General features: G+C 50.0%; 2 protein-coding genes and 1 long non-coding RNA gene across 8 annotated transcripts; 1 reads left to right on the plus strand and 2 right to left on the minus strand.

The window, feature by feature from the left end:
* Positions 1 to 8,491: 8,491 nt before the first annotated feature.
* On the minus strand, positions 8,492 to 11,411 carry LOC135607924 (uncharacterized). Its single transcript, XM_065100157.1, has 3 exons — positions 10,089 to 11,411; positions 9,455 to 10,011; positions 8,492 to 9,389 (listed from the first exon to the last, which is right to left on the minus strand). Exons 1-3 carry the CDS (start codon positions 10,822 to 10,824, stop codon positions 8,778 to 8,780), a joined length of 1,905 nt encoding a protein of 634 aa, XP_064956229.1. The 5' UTR covers positions 10,825 to 11,411; the 3' UTR covers positions 8,492 to 8,777.
* A 1,722-nt stretch (positions 11,412 to 13,133) lies between these two features.
* On the minus strand, positions 13,134 to 13,901 carry LOC135607926 (uncharacterized). The gene is made up of 2 exons (XR_010485300.1): positions 13,763 to 13,901; positions 13,134 to 13,681 (listed from the first exon to the last, which is right to left on the minus strand). It is a non-coding gene; the product is annotated as an uncharacterized LOC135607926 (long non-coding RNA).
* A 1,415-nt stretch (positions 13,902 to 15,316) lies between these two features.
* LOC135607927 (pentatricopeptide repeat-containing protein At1g62930, chloroplastic-like) lies at positions 15,317 to 19,166 on the plus strand. Of its 6 annotated transcripts, none has more exons than XM_065100158.1 (4): positions 15,317 to 17,618; positions 17,710 to 17,780; positions 18,112 to 18,407; positions 18,531 to 19,166. In XM_065100158.1, the coding sequence occupies exon 1, from the start codon at positions 15,363 to 15,365 to the stop codon at positions 17,268 to 17,270; it is 1,908 nt and encodes a 635-aa protein (XP_064956230.1). In that variant the 5' UTR covers positions 15,317 to 15,362; the 3' UTR covers positions 17,271 to 17,618; positions 17,710 to 17,780; positions 18,112 to 18,407; positions 18,531 to 19,166. The 6 variants fall into 6 exon arrangements, with proteins under 6 accessions (XP_064956230.1, XP_064956231.1, XP_064956232.1 ...); XM_065100159.1 differs by having other exon boundaries at positions 17,717 to 17,780; XM_065100160.1 differs by having other exon boundaries at positions 15,317 to 17,564; positions 17,717 to 17,780.
* The last annotated feature ends 1,433 nt before the right edge of the window (positions 19,167 to 20,599 follow it).

Raw genomic sequence — 20,599 nt, forward strand, 5'->3', positions numbered from 1 at the left:
ATACATATTAAGCATAGTGCACAATCATACATATCATGCAATTATATGAAGTCTATTCACCTTGAATCCACATTAATCCAATTAAGCTCAATTTCATTAATTCTCAGAATATCTCATCAATTGATCATCCCCATCCAACACCACCATGTAATTGTTGCAGGCTTACTACGTGAATCAGTGGCTGACACAGGTCCACGCCATCGGCGAAGAAGACAAAGGGTGAGCAGGGGCGTCGGGGCCCTACGATCCGCATCGTACGGCCATGATCGAGAGTTTTTTGTCCCGGAATCGGCCGCTGGTTGGTGACGGTGGTGGTGGTGGCGTGCAGACTCGCAGTCGCCAGAAGGAGATGCGCGAGATCTCGCGCTTTCTTGGTGGGTTATGGTTGTCAACATCGCCGGCAGCTTCTGGTTTCGAGCTCCCATTACTTCACGAAAGATCCCAGAGATCTTTTGGGGGCCATGGAGGAGGACGAGGTCGTCGCCTCGCACCATGGCGACCTCTGATTGCGCTGCATGAAGCCACACTAATGACCCCTTTTAACTGCTGCATGTGGCGGCAGCAGGCGCCGTTTGATGGGTGCAGGTGGATGGTTGACTATTGATGGAGCAGGCGTTAGGCTGTTTGAGATCGCAAGGACGTATGAAAAGTCGACACCGGGACACTTTAGAGGGCCCACCACTCTTACGACCGATTTAGATGTGAATCTTGACGAAAGAAACATCATCATCATCATCGTTACTGTTGTAAGTTATGAATGAGTGAGTGAGGATGGGATTTCATCTTTCTGTCTTACTATCCAAATAGTCAAACTTATAACCAACTCAGTGATCTGATATCCCTTATATTTGGATCATAACATCAACTAAAATGCAACTATGGCTATTTTATGTCACTTTTCTGTAGTATACCTATTAATGGAGCATTATAAATTGTATTATTATTTTTGGTATCATCAAGATAAATATAAATATGACGACTCCTTGTGTACTTCTCGAGCGAAAGAATGAGAAAAAAATATTTCAATAAATATTTTATAGATCATGTAAAATATAAAGATATATTTTATAAGCTCTGAACGTAATACGATAAAGTATCCGAGACGATCAAAAATCTTTATAAGTGCCCACATGATATTACTATGGAACGATAATATCCGAAAAGACCTGTATAATCATGTGTGTTGAAATAACTGATTATATGAATGATTATTTTTTAGCAGCTTTGTTGTTATGATTTCACATAATCATAAATAACTATAAAAGTTAATTAAAATAAGATTGTTAAACTTATTATATATGTCATGCATCAATAAAACTAAAAGACATTGATAAATAAAAATATTATAACCAATATATTATGTATAGATTTATCCATGATATAGTTGCCACATGGTGAGCTTCAGTCGAATATTCCTCTTGCATATGTACACACAAATCATGAATGTTGCATTGGTTGAAGCCCATGGCAATGTGGTTGATGTGGTTCCCAATAAGCCCAAGTGAGGGCAGAGTTAGTCACTGATAAGAGAAAAGTCTTGGCCGATGAGTGTGTATACATGTAAGAGCTTTGTTCATAAAAGCGTGAGTTCTACTTCTGGTAGAGGCAACAAAAGATTAATTATTTGTATGATTTTTAACTCATAAAATGTAAAAGAAAAATACCTATTAGTATTAAGGTGATGAGATTAATGATTCTCTTTTGAATCAAGTAGTGTATTAACGATCTATGTCGGACAAATTGCAATATCACTAACTTAATTAGAATTATCGTTGGGATTACCTAAATCGTGAAGTACTCTTGCATTAATGTCTCATGTTTAACTGAGATTATTTAAGTCAAGAGATATTCTTGTTTTATCTGTTCACAAAAAGTCAACATAATTGTAACATAGTTAAGGTCCATAAAATATATAAAAAGTAAATTAATTAGTTCGGAAGTAAACTGTAGACGCCGAGACAGTTTTATAAGAAATTCAGTAAACACAAAGAAAAAAATAATAAAATTTTTTTTAAAGGGCAAACAAACAATTACAAATATGCAAACGATTGCTCATCGATTATCGGATGCGATAGCAAATTTTCGTAGACTTAACATGAGAATCTATGAAATCCAATCATGACATAACGATCAAGTAGCATATCAATTAGTTGCTTATTAAAATCAAATGAAGGGTGTATATATATATATATATTGACATCTTGTTTTAGATGAATTATTTTTTCGTCATTCATATTTGTAAAGAAATATAGTTTAAGAATAAAAACCCTTTAGAAATTAATAATTAATTTTAATTTAATTACCATATATATTTTAGAGTTTGAGTTGTAGAAAAGAAGAAAATTAGATATGGAGATGTTAGAAGAGACTTCTTCGGAGAGTAGAGCCGACGACAACACAAACTACCAGAAAACAAGAACGAGCATGATGCACGTGACGGTGTGCAGTCTCGAGAGAGTTTGCGGTGGCGTTCGTCTTCCCCACCTCGTCACCTGACCTAGTGAGGATGGTTGGTGATATGGCAAAAAATGGTAAACCCCACCCCCGGCAACTTCCCCCGCACGTGGACAGGCGCGGCACCCCAGGGAGAGCAACGAGGGCAACAGTCTGCGTCCGGACGTTAGCCTCGCGGAGCCCGCAGCCCCTTCAGTTGACCCAGCACAGTAGGACGAGACAGGAGTGGGTAGCGGTTGAGGCTCGCCCATACCCTGCGATCCCCCGTTCCCATACGCAACGTCCTCAGCGATGTCGGACGCCATCAGAGGTACGGCCCCGACCGACGGGATGGCGCAGCCGAGGATGCCGAGTTCCCTATAAACGTCCCCAAGCCTGAAGGGAAAGGTAAGGCTGAATTCCCCCAAAACAACCGCCACCGCATCTCTCTAACTTGATCGTCGGAGGGGTCGGGTCGAGCGCACCCGACCATTGTGCAGGTATCAAGCCGAGGTCTCCCGACCGGGACGCGCCGGCAATCCCCGCTCGGGAAGAGTCGCCGCATCGCCCCGAGTCCGAGGCCGCACCCGACCGTTGTGCAGGTATCGAGCCGAGGTCTCCCGACCGGGACGCGCCGGCAATCCCCGCCTCGGGAAGAGTCGCCGCATCGCCCCGAGTCCGAGGCCGCACCCGACCACCCCGGTGGAGACGAGTACCGCCCCAGGGAGATCCCCGCCATCCGGACCCCCGAACGAGCCGAGACGACCTCCCGGGTCACGGCTAAGAAAAAGGGTGTTTACACTAAATAGAAAAAAGGTGTTTACACTAACATAATGGCGCTAGAAAGAGGGCCGGTCCGAATGTCAAGCGATCCACAGGCTCACTCCGACGAACCCCCAGCCATCCGGTCGCACACGACCGACGCGACGGAGGAAAACCCCCAACAGGAGGGAGTTCGGGACGAGCGCCCCGCCGCGACCTCGGAGCGCTATTGGCGATTATTCAACGACCCGGGCCTATCGCCTCCCATCGCCAATCCCGGTGGCCCCTCGCCCGTGCCACCAGAAGCCCTCTACGACCTCACGCATCAGGTTCGGGCCCTTACGGGAGTAATGCAGACCATCATCCCGCTGGTCTCTCCCCCGACGTCTTCACACTCAACCTTACCCCCACCGCGGCAACGGCCCGCCGGCGCTCAAAACGCCGCACCACTCCCCGAGTCTCCCGCTTCGCCACCGCGCCGATCGCCCCGACCCGGGAGCCGAGGAGCGGAGGAACCAGCGGCGCACCCGACGCCCGTAGCCCCACTTTCGGGCTCAGCGGAGGAACTGTGGGCCCAGCTACGCCTCGTAGGCCGCCGGCTGGACGAGGTGCAGCGCGAGGTTCGCCGGACCGGGGGAGACCCGGGGGCCGAACAACACCAGGGGTCCCCCTTCATCCCCGAGATTCAAGAGCAGGCCATCCCGCCGCATTTTCGGCTCCCGTCACTAGATGCTTATGAAGGTGCCACCGATCCGGCAGACCACGTGGCGGCTTTCCGCGCCCAAATGGCGCTATACGGGACGTCCGACGCCCTGATGTGCAGGGCGTTCCCGACAACCCTGCGGGGCCCGGCGCGAGCGTGGTACAGCAATCTGAAGACCGCGACCATCGCCTCTTTCGACCAGCTGGCCAGGGACTTTGAGCTTAACTTCCTGGCTCATGCCAAGCCGAAACCGTCGGTGGCGATGCTCCTCGGGCTCAACCAGAGGGAGGATGAGCCCCTTTCTCACTTTGTGAACCGCTTCACCACACAAATCCGCGGGCTATCTGATGCTCACCCTTCTTTGATGATGCAGGCATTCATGATGGGCCTGCGCCCTACCCGATTCTTTTGGTCCCTGGTGGAGCGACCCCCTACTTCGGTACCCGAAATGTTACAGCGTGCGAACCAGTACATCGCTGCCGAGGCATGGATGGTCGGGAAGCGTGACGAGCGCAAAAGGGTCAAGCCAGAGCAGCCCCAACAGCAACAGCCCGCCACCTCCCGGCGCAGGGCCGCCGCCCTCGACGATGCGGTACCTAGGCCCCCCCTTCCGGGCCTGAACTCCTCTCGGACCGAGATATTTCTCCATATTAAGGAGAAAGGCCTTCTCAAAGACCCCTACCCGATGAGGAGTCCGCGCGAGCTCGCGGACCGCTCCAAATACTGCCGTTTCCACCGACAGCCCGGTCACGACACCGAGGAGTGTCGGGAATTAAAAAGGCAAATTGAGGAGCTCATCCGCCGAGGACACCTCGGTTCATACCTCCGACCAGACAAGGAGCTCTCGCCACGCCCGGAGGGCCCCATCGAGCGACACATAGATGTCATAACCGGCGGGCCGGCGTCCGGAGGGAGTTCCGCGGCGGGTGGAAGGGCATACGCCAGGGCCTCCCGGGCTGAGGACTCCAAACCCGAAAAAGGTCCCGAAGTCACCTTCCCGACCGAGGGATCCGAACTGGCCGAGCATGATGACGCACTGGTGATATCAGCCAGAATCGCCAACGCGCAAGTAAGAAGAATCATGGTCGACACTGGAAGCTCGGCCGATATACTTTATTGGGACGCCTTCCAAAAGCTCGGCCTGGTAAAGGAGAACATGAAGCCGGTATGCTCGACACTCACGGGGTTCACCGGCGCCTCAATCTCGTCACTAGGGGTCATCACCCTGCCCCTAACCCTGGGGACCTTCCCGAAGGCAAAAACGGTGATGACCTCCTTTCTGGTGGTCGACCTCCCCACAGCATACAACGCCATCCTAGGACGGCCAACCCTCAACAAGACCCGAGCCGTCATCTCAACTTACTATCAAACCATTAAGTTCCCGACCCACGATGGGGTCGGGGAAGTGGCGGGGAACTCTTGGGAGTCCAGACGCTGCTACTTGACCGCTGTGTCATTAAACAAAAAAGCAAGGATCCAATCCCCGCTGGAAGACCCCCGGGAGGGAAAAAAACCAACCCCCCGCCCCGAGCCAAAGGAAGCCACTGTCGACTTGCCACTGGTCGAAGGAAGGCCCGATCAAACAGTCAAAATCGGGTCGGGACTCCCCGAAAAGGAACAACAACAGCTCGTCGGCCTTCTGCGAGTCAACGCCGACATCTTCGCTTGGACGCCGGCCGACCTAGCAGGAGTCCACCCGGAAGTCGCGCTGCACCACCTGAACATCTCGTCCGACGCCCGGCCGGTGAAACAGAAGCCCAGGCGGCAGGCCCCGGATCGGCAACTGGCCATCCGAGAAGAAGTAGACCGGCTTCTGACGGCCGGTTTCATAGAAGAGGCAAAGTACCCACAGTGGCTCTCCAATGTAGTCCTTGTCAAAAAACCTAATGGGAGCTGGCGGATGTGCGTTGACTACACCAGTCTCAACAATGCTTGCCCAAAAGATTGCTACCCCCTGCCAAAGATCGACCAGCTGGTCGACGCCACGGCCGGCCACGCCCGACTCTCGTTTATGGACGCCTTCTCCGGGTACAACCAGATCAGGATGGCACCCGAAGATCAAAAACATACAGCCTTCATCACCGAGCAAGGGATATATTTTTACAAAGTTATGCCGTTCGGGTTAAAAAACGCCGGGGCAACCTACTAGAGGACGGTGAACAAGATGTTCGCCCACCAGATCGGACGAAACATGGAGGTATATGTCGACGACATGATCGTAAAGAGCCGAGCGGCGGAAGCTCATCCCTCCGACCTGGCAGAAACATTCGACACTCTGCGGAGGTTCGGCCTGCGCCTCAACCCCGCCAAGTGCGCCTTTGGTGTGACCTCGGGAAAATTCCTCGGATTCATCGTGCACGAGAGAGGAATTGACGCCAACCCGGAAAAGATACAGGCCATCATTGACATGCGCCCTCCTCGGACGATCAGAGACCTGCAGCGCCTTAACGGGAGGCTAGTCGCTTTATCGCGTTTCCTCTCCCGATCGGGAGATCGCTGCCACTCCTTTTTCCGGGCCCTGAAGGATCCGAAGAACTTCCGATGGACGGCGGAATGCGAGACGGCCTTCGAGCAGATGAAGCTACATCTGGCCAGCCTCCCTCGACTCGCTTCGGTCTCCCCAGGGGAGAAGCTGAGTCTCTACCTTGCCGTCTCTCGGCACGCGGTCAGCTCAGTTCTAGTCAAAGAAATTTCCGGCGATCAACTACCGGTCTACTACGTCAGCCACATGCTGAGCGGACCAGAAGAACGCTACCCGCCGATCGAAAAGCTGGCGCTGGCGCTCGTCCTGTCGGCGCGGAAACTCCGCCCCTACTTCCAGGCCCACCCGATAGAGGTAATAACCGATCAACCGCTTCGGCTTGTCCTGTCCAAATTCGATGTTGCAGGGCGTCTCCTCAAATGGGCAGTGGAGCTCGGCGAGCACGACATACAATACATACCTCGGACCGCCATCAAAGCCCAATCCGTGGCAGACTTCATTGCGGAGCTGACCCCGAATACCGACGAAGAACTCGAGCCGCTGCGCGACGCCTGGACCCTCCACGTAGACGGCTCGGCCAACGCGAAAGGCGCCGGCGCGGGTCTAGTGCTGACAACGCCTGACGGCCGCTCGATCGAGCGCTCCTTCCGCTTCGGGTTCAGAGCCACCAACAACGAGGCGGAATACGAGGCTCTCCTGGCGGGGCTCCAGTTGGCACTGGAAATGCAGGTGACCGACATACGCGTCATCACCGACTCGCAGCTGGTGGCTAGGCAGCTCGATGGCGAATACGAGGCCCGGGACCCGACTATGGCGAAATACCTAGCGCAGGTAAGAAGCCTGGCCGCCAAGTTCGCCCATTTTGAACTGTCGAATGTTCCCAAGAGCGAGAACCAGCGAGCCGACACCCTGGCTAAACTGGCGTCCGGCCCGTTCCCCTGGGCTCGACCCGAGACCGAAGAACTCCCCCGCCTAGCCATAGAGGTCGTCGCCACCGTCGCTCACGGCGCGCCGGCCACTTGGGTACAGGAGATGTTACGCTTCAAGCAGGACGGGACCCTGCCTGACGATACAACTACAGCTCGGCGCTTGCGTCGAACGCAGGCGTGGTACACCGAGGAAGGAGGACGGCTGTACAAACGGTCTTTCTCGCGCCCCCTGTTGCGCTGCCTGGAGCCGAGCGAAGCCTGGACGGTTCTGTCCGACATGCACGAAGGGGCTTGCGGGGAACACATAGGCGAGCGAGCCCTGGCGCACAAGGTACTCCGACAGGGGTACTACTGGCCGACCATGCGCCAGGACGCAAAAGTTCTCGTGCGGCGATGCAGCTCGTGCCAGGAGCACGCCCGTACTTCCCGACGGCCGGCGGTCCTGTTCACCCCCGTCGACTGTGCCTGGCCATTCGCGCAATGGGGACTGGACATACTCGGGCCTCTCCCGCCCGCCTCCGGCCAGCGGAAGTACATCATCGTGGGAGTGGACTACTTTACCAGATGGGTCGAAGCCGAGCTCTTAGCGACCATCACGGAGTCGCAAGTGAAAAGGTTCGTATGGAGAAACCTCATAACCCGTTTCGGCCTACCCCAGTCCATCGTCGCCGACAATGGACCGCAGTTCGCCGGCAGAAAATTCCAAGAGTTTTGCGCCAAGCACAAAATTCAACTGAGGTTCAGCTCGGTGGCCTACCCCCAGGCGAATGGGTTAGCTGAAGTAACCAACCGGGCCATCGTCGACGGACTCAAGAGAAGGGTATCCGCTACCCGATCGGCTTGGATCGACGAGCTCCCAAGCGTCCTGTGGGCGCTTCGCACTACCCCCAAGACCCCAACCGGGGAGTCTCCCTATAGCCTCACGTTCGGGACCGAGGCCGTGTTACCACCCGAGGTAGCCGTCCCGACTCCGCGGACGGCAAACTACAACGAAGAAGCCTCGGGCGAAGGGCTCCGATCGAACCTGGACCTGCTCGAGGAAAGACGGGCCGACGCACACCAGAAAGCCCTTTCGTACAAAAGAGCTGTAGCGAGGGTCTACAACCGGAGCGTGCGACCCCGGTCAATAAAGTTAGAGGACCTGGTCCTGCGCAAAATCGAGGTCAGCCACCCCACCCAAGTAAGGGGGAAACTGGCCCCGAAGTGGGAGGGACCCTATCGAGTCATCGGAGTATCCCGACCGGGGACATTCAGGCTCGCAACAATGGATGGCGACCCCGTGCCCCGGACTTGGAACATACAGAACCTTAGGAAATATTTCGTCTGAAGAAATAGACAATACGCAAACACAGAAAGTCGAAGGAGAAGATCATCTTATTAAAAAAAAAAAAAAAAAGGAGGGGATACAGAAGTCGAAACCCATATACAAAACCCTCACACCCTCGACCCGACATACAGAAAACGACCCTCACTCCTCACCCGGAGTCTTCGGGCGGTCGTCAAACGGCACGTCCTCCGGCATATCCACCTCCAGGTCCACAGGGTGAGAGGCGAACGGATCCCTTTCCACCTCGGAGCCGGGAGGACACGAACCGAAGCGACCCAGGGCGATCCTGTATCCGTACTCATAGGATACTCGCCCCATTCGGGTCAGTCCGAGCTCAAAGTTCTCGGACTTCTTGTAAACGTCGATCGCCTCCTTGTCCTTCGATGGGCGGAGGCGAAGCTCCTCAGCCAACGCCTCGGAAGCAGCGCGGGCTTCAGCCTCGGCCTTCTCCGCCCTCTTGGAGAGACCAAGCGCCTCTGACTTCGACTGGCGGAGCTCGGCCCGATCCAAACGAAGGAACTCCTGGAGCTCCTTGACCGAATCGCCCGACCGCTCGAGCTCCGCTCGTAAACGCGCCACTTCTTCCTCGGAACAGGTCGCGCGCTTTTCCGCAGCCGCCACCGCCTCGGGGCCCGACCCAGCCCGGATCTCCTCCAGCTGACGACACAACTCGGAGTTGCGCTCGCTGAAGTCCCAGATTATCTGGCCAGCGTCACGCACTCGATCCATCAGCGCCGTCGAATAATGGAGGCCCTGCCACAAGAAAATAAGGGTCAGAGCACAGTCGCAGGGACACCCGGAGTTAGCGAAATGCTTACCAATGTCAGGAACCTCCCCGCCTTGCTGAGCATGGTCTCCGAGGGCAGAGTGTACAGGTCCCGAGCCAGGTCGGGGTGGAGCACGCCTCGGAGGAAGGCGGCCGAAGGATCTCCTCCGGCCCATACCCGGTCCCCTCGGGACAGCCCCTTCCATCGGGCGACCAGCGGGTCGGAGGCCTCCCCTGTCGGAAGCTCGCCCATCACCGCTGCCCATAGGGGCTCATCGGCCCTCGCGCGTAGCCCGCACAGATCATCCACCGTGGGCAGGTTCGCCCTCTTCCCGGCCGCCCCCTGGCTAGGCCCTTCAAATCGGGAAGGCCCCTCCTCCCGAGTGGACCGCTTGGCACCCACGACTGTCGGAGGAGCGGTCCCCGCCTTGTTTTTCCCCGGCCCCGTCGTCCTCGCCTTCTTGGACGGACGTCCCGCAGGGATCTCCAATGGGGCACCCGCCGAACCGGGCACCGGGTCGGCTGGGGAACGCGGAGGGGAAGCAGCGGACTGGCGCGGGGAAGAAGCCGACGAAGAGCGACCACCACGGAGGGACAGGAGCTTCATTCCTGCGAAGAAAACAAACGAAACCGTCACAAACTGTGGGAACAAATAAAAACGTGGAGAACACCCTTTATAAACATACCCCCGAAAGCCGGGCTAAGACCCGCCTCGGCTAGCCACTCCTCGGTCATAGCTCGGATGGCCTGAGAGCCGGGAAGGATTGCCCGAAGCCTCTTCAAATCCCGACACTCCTCGTCGTTCAAATCCGGGACGGTGTTATCTATCACCCTCACCGCCCACCGAACCCCGAAGCCCCAATCCCTCGGCCAGCTGACGTAAAAAAACCGCCCCTTCCACCCTTTATTACTCAAAGGGGCTCCCCTGACGCGAAAGCCAGTCCGGGCCGACACGAAATAGCCCCCCGGCCCCTTGAGAAGGCGGAAACATGAAAGAAAGAGGTTTCGGGTAGGGGTGATGTTAGCATAGTAACACTCCCCCAAGAACGCTACCAGGTACCGCCATGAGTTAGGCGTCACCTGGGAAGGCGAAATCCGCCAGAGAGATAGGCAGGAAACAATAAGGGGGTGAAGGGGAAGGCGCAACCCAGCCTCTAGGGCATCTTGGGTCAGCGCAAAACCTCGGGGGACCGGGTCGTATGACCGCTGCCCCGGATCAGGGGCAACCAGGACAAACTCCTCCGGGATGTAAAAACGCTCCCGGAGCTTTTCCAGCGACGACCCGCTCACCACCGAGTCGAGGTCGTGCGGCCACATTAGCGCCTCAAGGGCTCGCGCCGCCTCCTCGTCCGGGGAAGACGGAGGCATGCTCTCCCGGACTCTGTCGAGGGACGAAGGCGAAGGGACAGGTGAGAAGGACATTCCTTACCGGCTCTTGGAATGAACAAGAGGGAGCGACGGTGGGATGGTAGCGTGGGAGAGGAGAAGGAGCGATGGCAGAAAGAAACGACGAGGCCCAAGACTCAGCAACAGAAGTCACGAAACGGGCAGGACACGCCATTTATGTAAGGAAAAACCCGCCGAAAGAGACGTCCCTTCGTCTCCCCCTAGCGGCCGACAGCTCATCCGCACACCCGCTCGCATCAGGGGAGACCAACGGACACCCCGTCATAAATGCGGACCCGAAGCCGCTGCAAGAAGCGACGTAGAGAACGGCCACTACGACTTCTCGACGCCTAAAAAGAACGACGATCTTGCCTCACATTTCCCGAGACCACCTCCTCGGTGCGGCCAGCCCGCCCGAGACGTGCTCCTCGGCCGCATGCTCCCCGAGACCACCTCCTCAGCGCGGCCAGCCCGCCCGAGACATGCTCCTCGGCCGCATGCTCCCCGAGACCACCTCCTCGGCGCGGCTAGCCCGCCTGAGACGTGCTCCTCGGCCACATGCTCCCCGAGACCACCTCCTCGGCTCGGCCAGCCCGCCCGAGACGTGCTCCTCGGCCACATGCTCCCCGAGACCACCTCCTCGGCGCGGCCAGCCCGCCCGAGACGTGCTCCTCGGCCACATGCTCCCCGAGACCACCTCCTCGGCGCGGCCAGCCCGCCCGAGACGTGCTCCTCGGCCGCATGCTCCCCGAGACCACCTCCTCGGCGCGGCCAGCCCGCCCGAGACGTGCTCCTCGGCCACATGCTCCCCGAGACCACCTCCTCGGCGCGGCCAGCCCGCCCGAGACGTGCTCCTCGGCCACATGTTTCCCGAGACCACCTCCTCGGCGCGGCCAGCCCGCCCGAGACGTGCTCCTCGGCCGCATGTTTCCCGAGACCACCTCCTCGGCGCGGCCAGCCCGCCCGAGACGTGCTCCTCGGCCGCATGCTCCCCGAGACCACCTCCTCGGCGCGGCCAGCTCGCCCGAGACGTGCTCCTCGGCCGCATGCTCCCCGAGACCACCTCCTCGGCGCGGCCAGCCCGCCCGAGACGTGCTCCTCGGCCGCATGCTCCCCGAGACCACCTCCTCGGCGCGGCCAGCTCGCCCGAGACGTGCTCCTCGGCCGCATGCTCCCCGAGACCACCTCCTCGGCGCGGCCAGCCCGCCCGAGACGTGCTCCTCGGCCGCATGTTTCCCGAGACCACCTCCTCGGCGCGGCCAGCCCGCCCGAGACGTGCTCCTCGGCCGCATGCTCCCCGAGACCACCTCCTCGGCGCGGCCAGCCCGCCCGAGACGTGCTCCTCGGCCACATGTTTCCCGAGACCACCTCCTCGGCGCGGCCAGCCCGCCCGAGACATGCTCCCCGACCAAAGCACCTACGCCGCGCGGCCTGCTCGCCCCGAACATGAGTCCCAGTCGCGACCCACAAAAAGAACCGTCGCTTACCGATCAAAAGCCATGCCTCGAATCCCCACCGTCCGATGCCGAGTCATGGCTTCCTTTGGGGGGGGGGGGGATATGATATGGCAAAAAATGGTAAACCCCACCCCCGGCAACTTCCCCCGCACGTGGACAGGCGCGGCGCCCCAGGGAGAGCAACGAGGGCAACAGTCTGCGTCCGGACGTTAGCCTCGCGGAGCCCGCAGCCCCTTCAGTTGACCCAGCACAGTAGGACGAGACAGGAGTGGGTAGCGGTTGAGGCTCACCCATACCCTGCGATCCCCCGTTCCCATACGCAACGTCCTCAGCGATGTCGGACGCCATCAGAGGTACGGCCCCGACCGACAGGATGGCGCAGCCGAGGATGCCGAGTTCCCTATAAACGTCCCCAAGCCTGAAGGGAAAGGTAAGGCTGAATTCCCCCAAAACAACCGCCACCGCATCTCTCTAACTTGATCGTCGGAGGGGTCGGGTCGAGCGCACCCGACCATTGTGCAGGTATCAAGCCGAGGTCTCCCGACCGGGACGCGCCGGCAATCCCCGCTCGGGAAGAGTCGCCGCATCGCCCCGAGTCCGAGGCCGCACCCGACCGTTGTGCAGGTATCGAGCCGAGGTCTCCCGACCGGGACGCGCCGGCAATCCCCACCTCGGGAAGAGTCGCCGCATCGCCCCGAGTCCGAGGCCGCACCCGACCACCCTGGTGGAGACGAGTACCGCCCCAGGGAGATCCCCGCCATCCGGACCCCCGAACGAGCCGAGACGACCTCCCGGGTCACGGCTAAGAAAAAAGGTGTTTACACTAAATAGAAAAAAGGTGTTTACACTAACAGTTGGGAAAGCTAACTGAAGTCTGCGCTAAGCAAGAGATAAAAGCTCCATCAGCTGCACTTACTGTTAGTCCCGTATCATCAACATCATCATCACATGCACTTGCAACATGAAACACATCGGCTGACACTATATTTAATGGTTTCTTCCACCATCATTTTTAAGTCTGCCCATGTAATTTCATGTACTGCACTCAGATCTATCGCCCATTGTTTATCTTCAACCAGAAATCGAGAGAGAGAGAGAGAGAGATGGAGATGGGGAGTCGATGAACACCATGAGGATTAAGGAAGAAGCTACCGATTAAAATGGCTGCGGATGAACAGTAGTAATGAAAAGGTAATAAGAATGTGGTGGTCAAGAATTGCACGCGCGATCTACCAGAAGCATTTGAGCATGCTGATGAGGAAGTGGAACAGGTAGTTCTCATCGTCGAGTAGCTCGTCGCGGACGAGCCGCTGCAGGCCGGGGTTCCTCGGCAGCGCGTCGCTGTGGTAGAGTATCGTCGTCACCGACACCGCCGGCCGGCTCACCAACAGCCCCACCAGCCTCACCAGCGACTTGACAAGCAGTGGCGTCAACGACTGCATGTTCCCAACCATGCAAACCCATTACATGCATCCACAGCGAAAAAGAGAAGGGGGGAGAGAGAAGTGGATACATACCATGGTGTGCTGGTTGAGGCAGGAGGGATCGATAGGGGAAGAAGAGAAGTTAATTGGATACCACTTCAACTGCTGGTCCGAACTATATAGTCAAACCTGGGAACCAAGAAAGTTTGGTGCCATGGAATGTGGCCAATTGTTTACTTGGTACGAAACCTGGAAATCTAAAGGTGAAAGTACCGATTACAGCCTCGAGGAGATGGAAAGGCGGGGTGGGATTTGTGGGCGCGGCGAAGGAGGAAGCAATCAACGGTGGCAAACAGGTGGCGCCTCCTACGACGGGCGCCCATTGTGCCTTTGGCTTCGCTCTCAACCGTCCTCGCCCTTTTTGCCGTTGCGAGGACTTGCTTTGCACGCATGTGTTTTGCGGGTGTGGCCGCTTTTTGATTCGTGTTCCTGTGTGTGATTGGTCGTTGGGTCGAATTTGAGCACTCCAATTAGTTTAATCAAAATCAAATATTAATGTAGAATTAGAAGTGGTGGTAAAAGGTATGTCAGTCCCATGTTTTGATGGACCAAAAACTTTGATCGAGATTGAACACTCGATTGGTTCGGTCTCAATTTTTTGGTTATAATTAAAGATGCATGGATAGAGCATCAAGACGTTTTTATTATGTAGTTATTATTATGTAGTTAGGGTTCTGAGGTTATATTGGTGTTTTAATTTTATTTTTTTTAATAATTCTAAAAAAATATAATATATTCATTTAATGTTTTTTCCACGTTTGAACTTCTAAATAGGTCAACAATATATGTAGAAAATTTGGTCTAGAAAAAAAAAACCCCCTAATAGTTAATGTACAGTTTTTGAAAAAAAAATAAAAAAAATAAAATCACATAGATGCATTGTTCAAAATAATCTTAAATTTTTAGACGAGCTTTAAATAGGATACTTATAGACATAAGTCATTGATTTTTCATCTTAAATTTTTTTTTAGTATTTTTATGGATTTTTTAGCATCTAAACTACATGTCATTTTTTGATTTTTGCCTTGTTTCTTTTATTTCTAAAAATTATAATTCATCCATATAATTTTTTTTATATTTAAGCTTATAAAGAGATCCATAATATACTTAAAATTTTTGGCTTTTGAGAAAAATATTTCCTTATAAGTGATACTCTATTATTGAGGAAAAATAAAAAATAGTGCATGGCATAGATGTACTATTCAAAATGATCTCAAATTTTTAGAAAAGCTAACAAAGTTTAATATATTTATGTGCGTTGAAATATTATCCGAAACATAATTTTTTTTTATTTTATATGATGTTTCGAGTTATTTAATAATCTTTTACTATTTTGTAAATAAAATTGGATTTTGTTTTTACCTTTTAGTTTTATGTAGTTTTGAATGATTTAAGTTGGTCAAAACAAGCATAAAAAAAAAGATAAAATAAATAAAAGAGGCAGTAAAATAAAGTTTGTTATTTCGAACGGTAAAGTTATAATATATGTAAAAAAATATTATTTAATAAAATATAAAATTGATTTTATTACGTCGTGTATATAATGACTAATTTATAACCAAAGTTAATGTGTATCTTTTCCACGTATCCAATTACCAAAGGCTCGCATGGTTAGCCGTTCCCAACAAACCCTATGCGGCTCTTACCATGGCGAAGAGCTCACCACGCCGTCGCCATTAACCGCTTCTCCGTCTCCCCCTCGGTCAATCCCCCGTCGCCTGCCGCTCCCGTCCACCCCTCCCCTCCCTCCTTCGAATCCTGTCTCATGTCCCTCGTCGGCTCCGGTATGATCGACGGCGCCGTCGCCCTCCTCACCGAATCAGTTTCCGCGCCCTCCTCCAATCCGCCGCCGACCCGTTCCTTCAACCTCGTCCTCTGTGCCCTGAATAAGTCCCGCCGATTCGATCTCGCCATCCCCCTCTTCCGCTCCATGTGCCAGTCGGGCGTGCCTCCCGACGTCCTGACCCTCACCTTACTGATGAATTGCCACTGTGAATCCGGTCGCCTGGATCTAGCATGCCAAGTGTTCGATCAGTTCGAGTTCTGGAAGTGTTCGCCCAATGTGATCTCTTGCAACACTTTGATCAAAGCTTACTGCAAGAAAGGTCGGATCTTTGATGCGTTGCGTTTTCTAAATGCGATGCGGGAGACTGGGCCAAGACCAAACGATCGGACATATTCAATTTTGATAGATTCTGCCTGTGGGTCTTCGAACTCTTCGCTGGGTTTGCGGTTGATTGGCGAAATGTTGGGAATTGGGTTGGTTCCAAGTGCGGCAGCATACAACTGTGCGCTCGCTGGGCTTTGTAAAGAGGGACGAATGAAAGGTTCGAGGATCCTTTATGCCAGAATGACTAAGTTGGGGATTAAGGGAAATGTAGTGTCATTTACTGGTTTTATCAGTGGGTTGTGCCGGGAGGGGAAAATAGAAGAAGCAAAAATAGTTATTATAGAGATGTCTGAGATGGGGATACGTCCGAATGTTATGACGTATACTGCCTTAATTCATGGGCTGTGTTCTCATGGGCAGATTGAGGATGCAAAAAAAACTATGCGATACATGGTCCACCTTGGTGTTGCCCCGAATGTGGTTACATACACTGCAGTGCTAGGAGAACTCTGTAAAAAAGGGAGAGTAGAAGAGGCATCGAGACTGCTAGATGAAATGGGTCAACAAGGAATAGATCCTAATGAGTTTACTTACTGTACGTTGTTGGATGGGTTATGTAAATCAGGGAAACTTGAAGAAGCAATGCAGTTCTTTCGCAGATTACAAAGGCAAGGGTTTGGGGATAATATTGTTGCTTATAATACTTTAATATCTGGATTTTGTAAAAAAGGTTTTGTGGATGAAGCTAGTAGACTACTTGAGGAGATCATGCAGAAGGGCTCCAAGCCTGATGTGATTATGTATAACACCTTGATTGATGGCTTCTGTAAGGTTGGAAAAACTGACACTGCATACAACTTATTATCTGACATGGAAAGACAGGGTCTAAGAGCAAATGTTGTTACTTATAATACCCTAATGGCTGGTTTAGTTAAGGTGGGAGATCTTGTACGTGTTTTGCATCTGGCAGAAGAGATGGCTGGTAAACAAATAGAACCTGATGTCATCAGTTATAGCATACTTTTGAATGGGATGTGTCGTGCAGGAAGGTTCCAGGATGCAGAAAATATTCTGCATCATGTGGAAGATAATGAGACAGAACCTGATGCAATAATGTATTTATGCATGCTTCATTCATACAGTAAGGGTATGCAATTACAGAGAGCAAAAAGTATAATTTTGAGGATGAGAAAAAGGGGGTTTCAAGCAAATTTCATAGTTTATTCTATAATTCTGCAGGGATTTTGCATAAGAGGTGAGATTGAGGAAGCAATTATGCTGCTTCATGGAATTGTTTTGAGTGGCACTGCTCCATCTACTGTTATTGTATCTCTCTTTCTTGAGTATGTTTGCCGGTTTGGTCAACTTGACAAATTCTTAGACTTGTTGCCAGTCACAGCTGATAAGGATGGGTTCAATTTTATGGTCTGATGCTTACTTTTCACCGTTCAGGTGCCATATGACATGTAGTTCTTTGGAGTACAGCAGCCAGATGAAATTCACATCATACCCTCTTTTATTAAATTATGAGAGATGTTACGAACAGCAGTTTCTTCAGTTCCTGCATTTATTTCAGGTTATTCTGGCTAGAAGACCATTATTCACCCACTGGGACAGATAATTTATCGCTCTTAAAGAACCACCCTTTTCCCCTTTGTCATCCTGCAGTTTATGGAGTACTTAGAGCAAACATGTTAATATGCAAGGCATGTGAGGAGGTTCTAGGTGATTGTTTTACGTGCATTATTAGATCTCGGAGCTTATTTTGTTGGTATGAAGGTATAGTCTTTATGCAGTTCTCATATAAAATTAATGGCCATAATTATATTTCCTAGTTTTGTTAATAAAATTCAGTCTGATTATTGGACAGTCTGTAGGTACCTGCCCACAGTTTCTCTCAGCTTACTCTCACAAGAGTCCAATTAAGGTGACAACTTTCTGGTATGTTCATGGTTGTTAAATTTCAATTTCGATGGTCCCATTTTGTTCTGTTGTTTTTTGCATTCTAGTATAGGTTAATCTGCAGAATTGTTAGGTTAATGGTGCAATTTTATTGCAACTTTTTAAACCTTGTAAGAATGTGTGACTTCCTCAAGTCCAAGGTAGCTTCTACGATAAAGAATCAGATCAGCTATCGCAACATGTGATGATAGCTTGCAATATGACTGCTATTTTTAGTCCTCGTCTTTCAAAGTTAGTTGGCAGTATTAAACTCCAGTTTTCGTATTATATCTATCTGCCACATTGATTAGCTGGTTCCTCAATGATGCAGTTGCAGCAGATGACTCATCCTACAAAAAAATTGTTTTGTTTTGGAATGATCTTTATCAAATATTCAAGTTGAAGACAATCAGAAATTTTGATTTTATGCTTATCTACTCATTCAAAAAATTTTCACCAAGTCTGATGGAAGTTGTATATGATGGTAATACAAGTTGACCAGTGAATACTATGCCCAAAAATCATTATTCATGTCTTTCAGCATTTCTTTTTGTGATTTTGGGCATCGGCGGAGCAGTACGTGCTGAGACTTTGTTGCAGCTAAAGACGCCGACTATGATTGTGCAGGTTGTGACTCATGTACTAATCAATTGCATTATTTGTATATATATACTTATTACTCCAATGTGAAGTTCCTTCTTTCTATGTTACAAGCTACAAGTCCTGACTCCCAAGTGAATATCTATACAGGGAAGCAAATACAGTTTGTGTCCACTGGATAAGCTGGAAAGCACACTCAAGAAATTGAAATGTTCCATATGAGTTGTATGTGATTTAATGGTGGTTAACACGCACTCAAAACTGGAAAGAAGTACCAGCAGTCTGCTGAATTGAATCAGGATGAAGCTGAACGATTTGTGAATATATCTATACAGGAAAGCATATATAGTTTGTCCCCGCTGGAAAAGCTGGAAAGCACCCTCAAGAACATGAAATGTTCCATATGAGTTGTATGTGAATTAATGGTGGTTTAGGCACTCAAAATCTGAAAGAAGCTGCAGCAGTCCTGAACTGAATCAGGACAAAGCTGAACAAAGAGTTTTGAAGACAATGGATGACTTTGTCAACAAGTCTATCGTAGAACAGAGGTGATATGTGAAAGCATATGTAACTCTGAAGGTTGATACTTAAAACACCATCAACTCTCTGACTTAATTATAGGATCATCAGTATGGTGCCTGTTGCAAGGGTGTGGCCCTGTAGTTCCCACTTTCTTGTTCTGGATTCTTCTCTGATATTTAGTTAACTTAGCTTGAAGATTTTGTAGACAGATATTGTTTACTTGACATGCACTAACACTAATCATTTTATGATTCTGACCTGGTAGTGGCCTAAATTGCAAATCAAATTCTATTGTATATGTTTGAACCTCTCTAACTATCAAATCAGTTGTGTGCAGTTTTCACATTTATTAGCTCTGCTTTATATTTTATTGAGAAACTTTAACCTTCAATTGACTTTTGGTTTGAGAATGAAGTATCATCATTCGAGTTTGATTGATTATATGAGAATTGGTTCAGATGCATTAGCCATCTTCTCAATTCTTCCCTGATAGTTGACCACCCAGAATTTTGGACCAAAAGTTACCACTAAAAAATAATTTTTGGTCTTTGATTGGTGTAACGTTTTAAACTTTCTGCTTGAGTTTGCTCTGAGGGAAATGATGATATGTTTGGGCTACAGCGTTTGATTTGGTTGCCATCACCCTGGCGGCATTCATTAGGTCAAGGTTTGTACTCTTTCAGGACATCCATTAAAGCCCTGAACAAAGCTGACCAACTGATACTGGTTGACTGCTGCAACTATCTTCATGCATACCATAAGATAAAACTCGAGAGAGAGATGCTGCCTTTAAAATGGACTAATTGCATATTATTTTATCTAATCAGTTATCTTTAGTATTTTAATTTTTATATTTTAAAAAATTACATTAGTATATGTAAAACATCTAAGTATATTTCCCGACGTCCATTTTATCAATGAAAACATAAAAATAAATGATAAAATGATAATCTTAATGTTTTAATTAATGGTGACAAACGATGAGATTTCTAGTAGTCATGTGTGATTGTTATGGATGAGAAGAACGACGATAAAAAGTAAGGGTTGCTTAATAACTATATTGACGTCGATGCAAATACACAGTAGCTCTTACCTCTCGTTGTCATTCTCCTCATTCACACAACTACTCACGACACCTAGTGGCATCACAACCAATTGGAATGTTAAAATTATCTTTTTATCTTTTGTTTTCGTGTTTTCATTGGTAAGACTGATAACGTTAGGATAAATGGATCTAGATGTTTTACTCTTGTAACTATAAGGATGTTAATATAATTTTTTTAAATATAAAAATTGAGCTGCTAAAAGTAACTAACACATGTACATTTCTAATGTATAACTGGAGAAAAAAAGATTTGAATGAATATATAGTTACGAAATACTTTATGTATTTGATAAATAATATATAAAAATTATATTTTAAATATGCATTAATGTAAGTTTTGTTAGATAAAATTATATCTCAAGAGATTATTGAATATTTTATGATAAATTTATTATTTTAATTTTTAAATATTTATTTTAAAAAAATACATATTTATTTTAAAAAAAATATTTAAATAAATAAATGTAATGTTATAGAAAATTTTATATGGCCCAAATATATAATAAATAAAAATATAATCATATAAATAAATATATTTTTAAAAATAAATAAATAAAGTTTTATTTTATAAAAATATAAATCATGTTAATTT

This window comes from Musa acuminata, chromosome BXJ2-3, assembly GCF_036884655.1.
Source record: "Musa acuminata AAA Group cultivar baxijiao chromosome BXJ2-3, Cavendish_Baxijiao_AAA, whole genome shotgun sequence".
NCBI lineage: Eukaryota > Viridiplantae > Streptophyta > Magnoliopsida > Zingiberales > Musaceae > Musa > Musa acuminata.

Coding starts and splice junctions, on each gene's coding strand:
- LOC135607927 (XM_065100158.1), top strand. CDS start 15,363: ATGCGGCTCTTACCATGGCGAAGAGCTCACCACGCCGTCGCCATTAAC.
- LOC135607924 (XM_065100157.1), bottom strand. CDS start 10,824: ATGTCCTTCTCACCTGTCCCTTCGCCTTCGTCCCTCGACAGAGTCCGG. Junction 10,012..10,088: donor TCTTAGCCCGGCTTTCGGGG/GTATGTTTATAA, acceptor TTTTCTTCGCAG/GAATGAAGCTCCTGTCCCTC. Junction 9,390..9,454: donor CGGGGAGGTTCCTGACATTG/GTAAGCATTTCG, acceptor TTCTTGTGGCAG/GGCCTCCATTATTCGACGGC.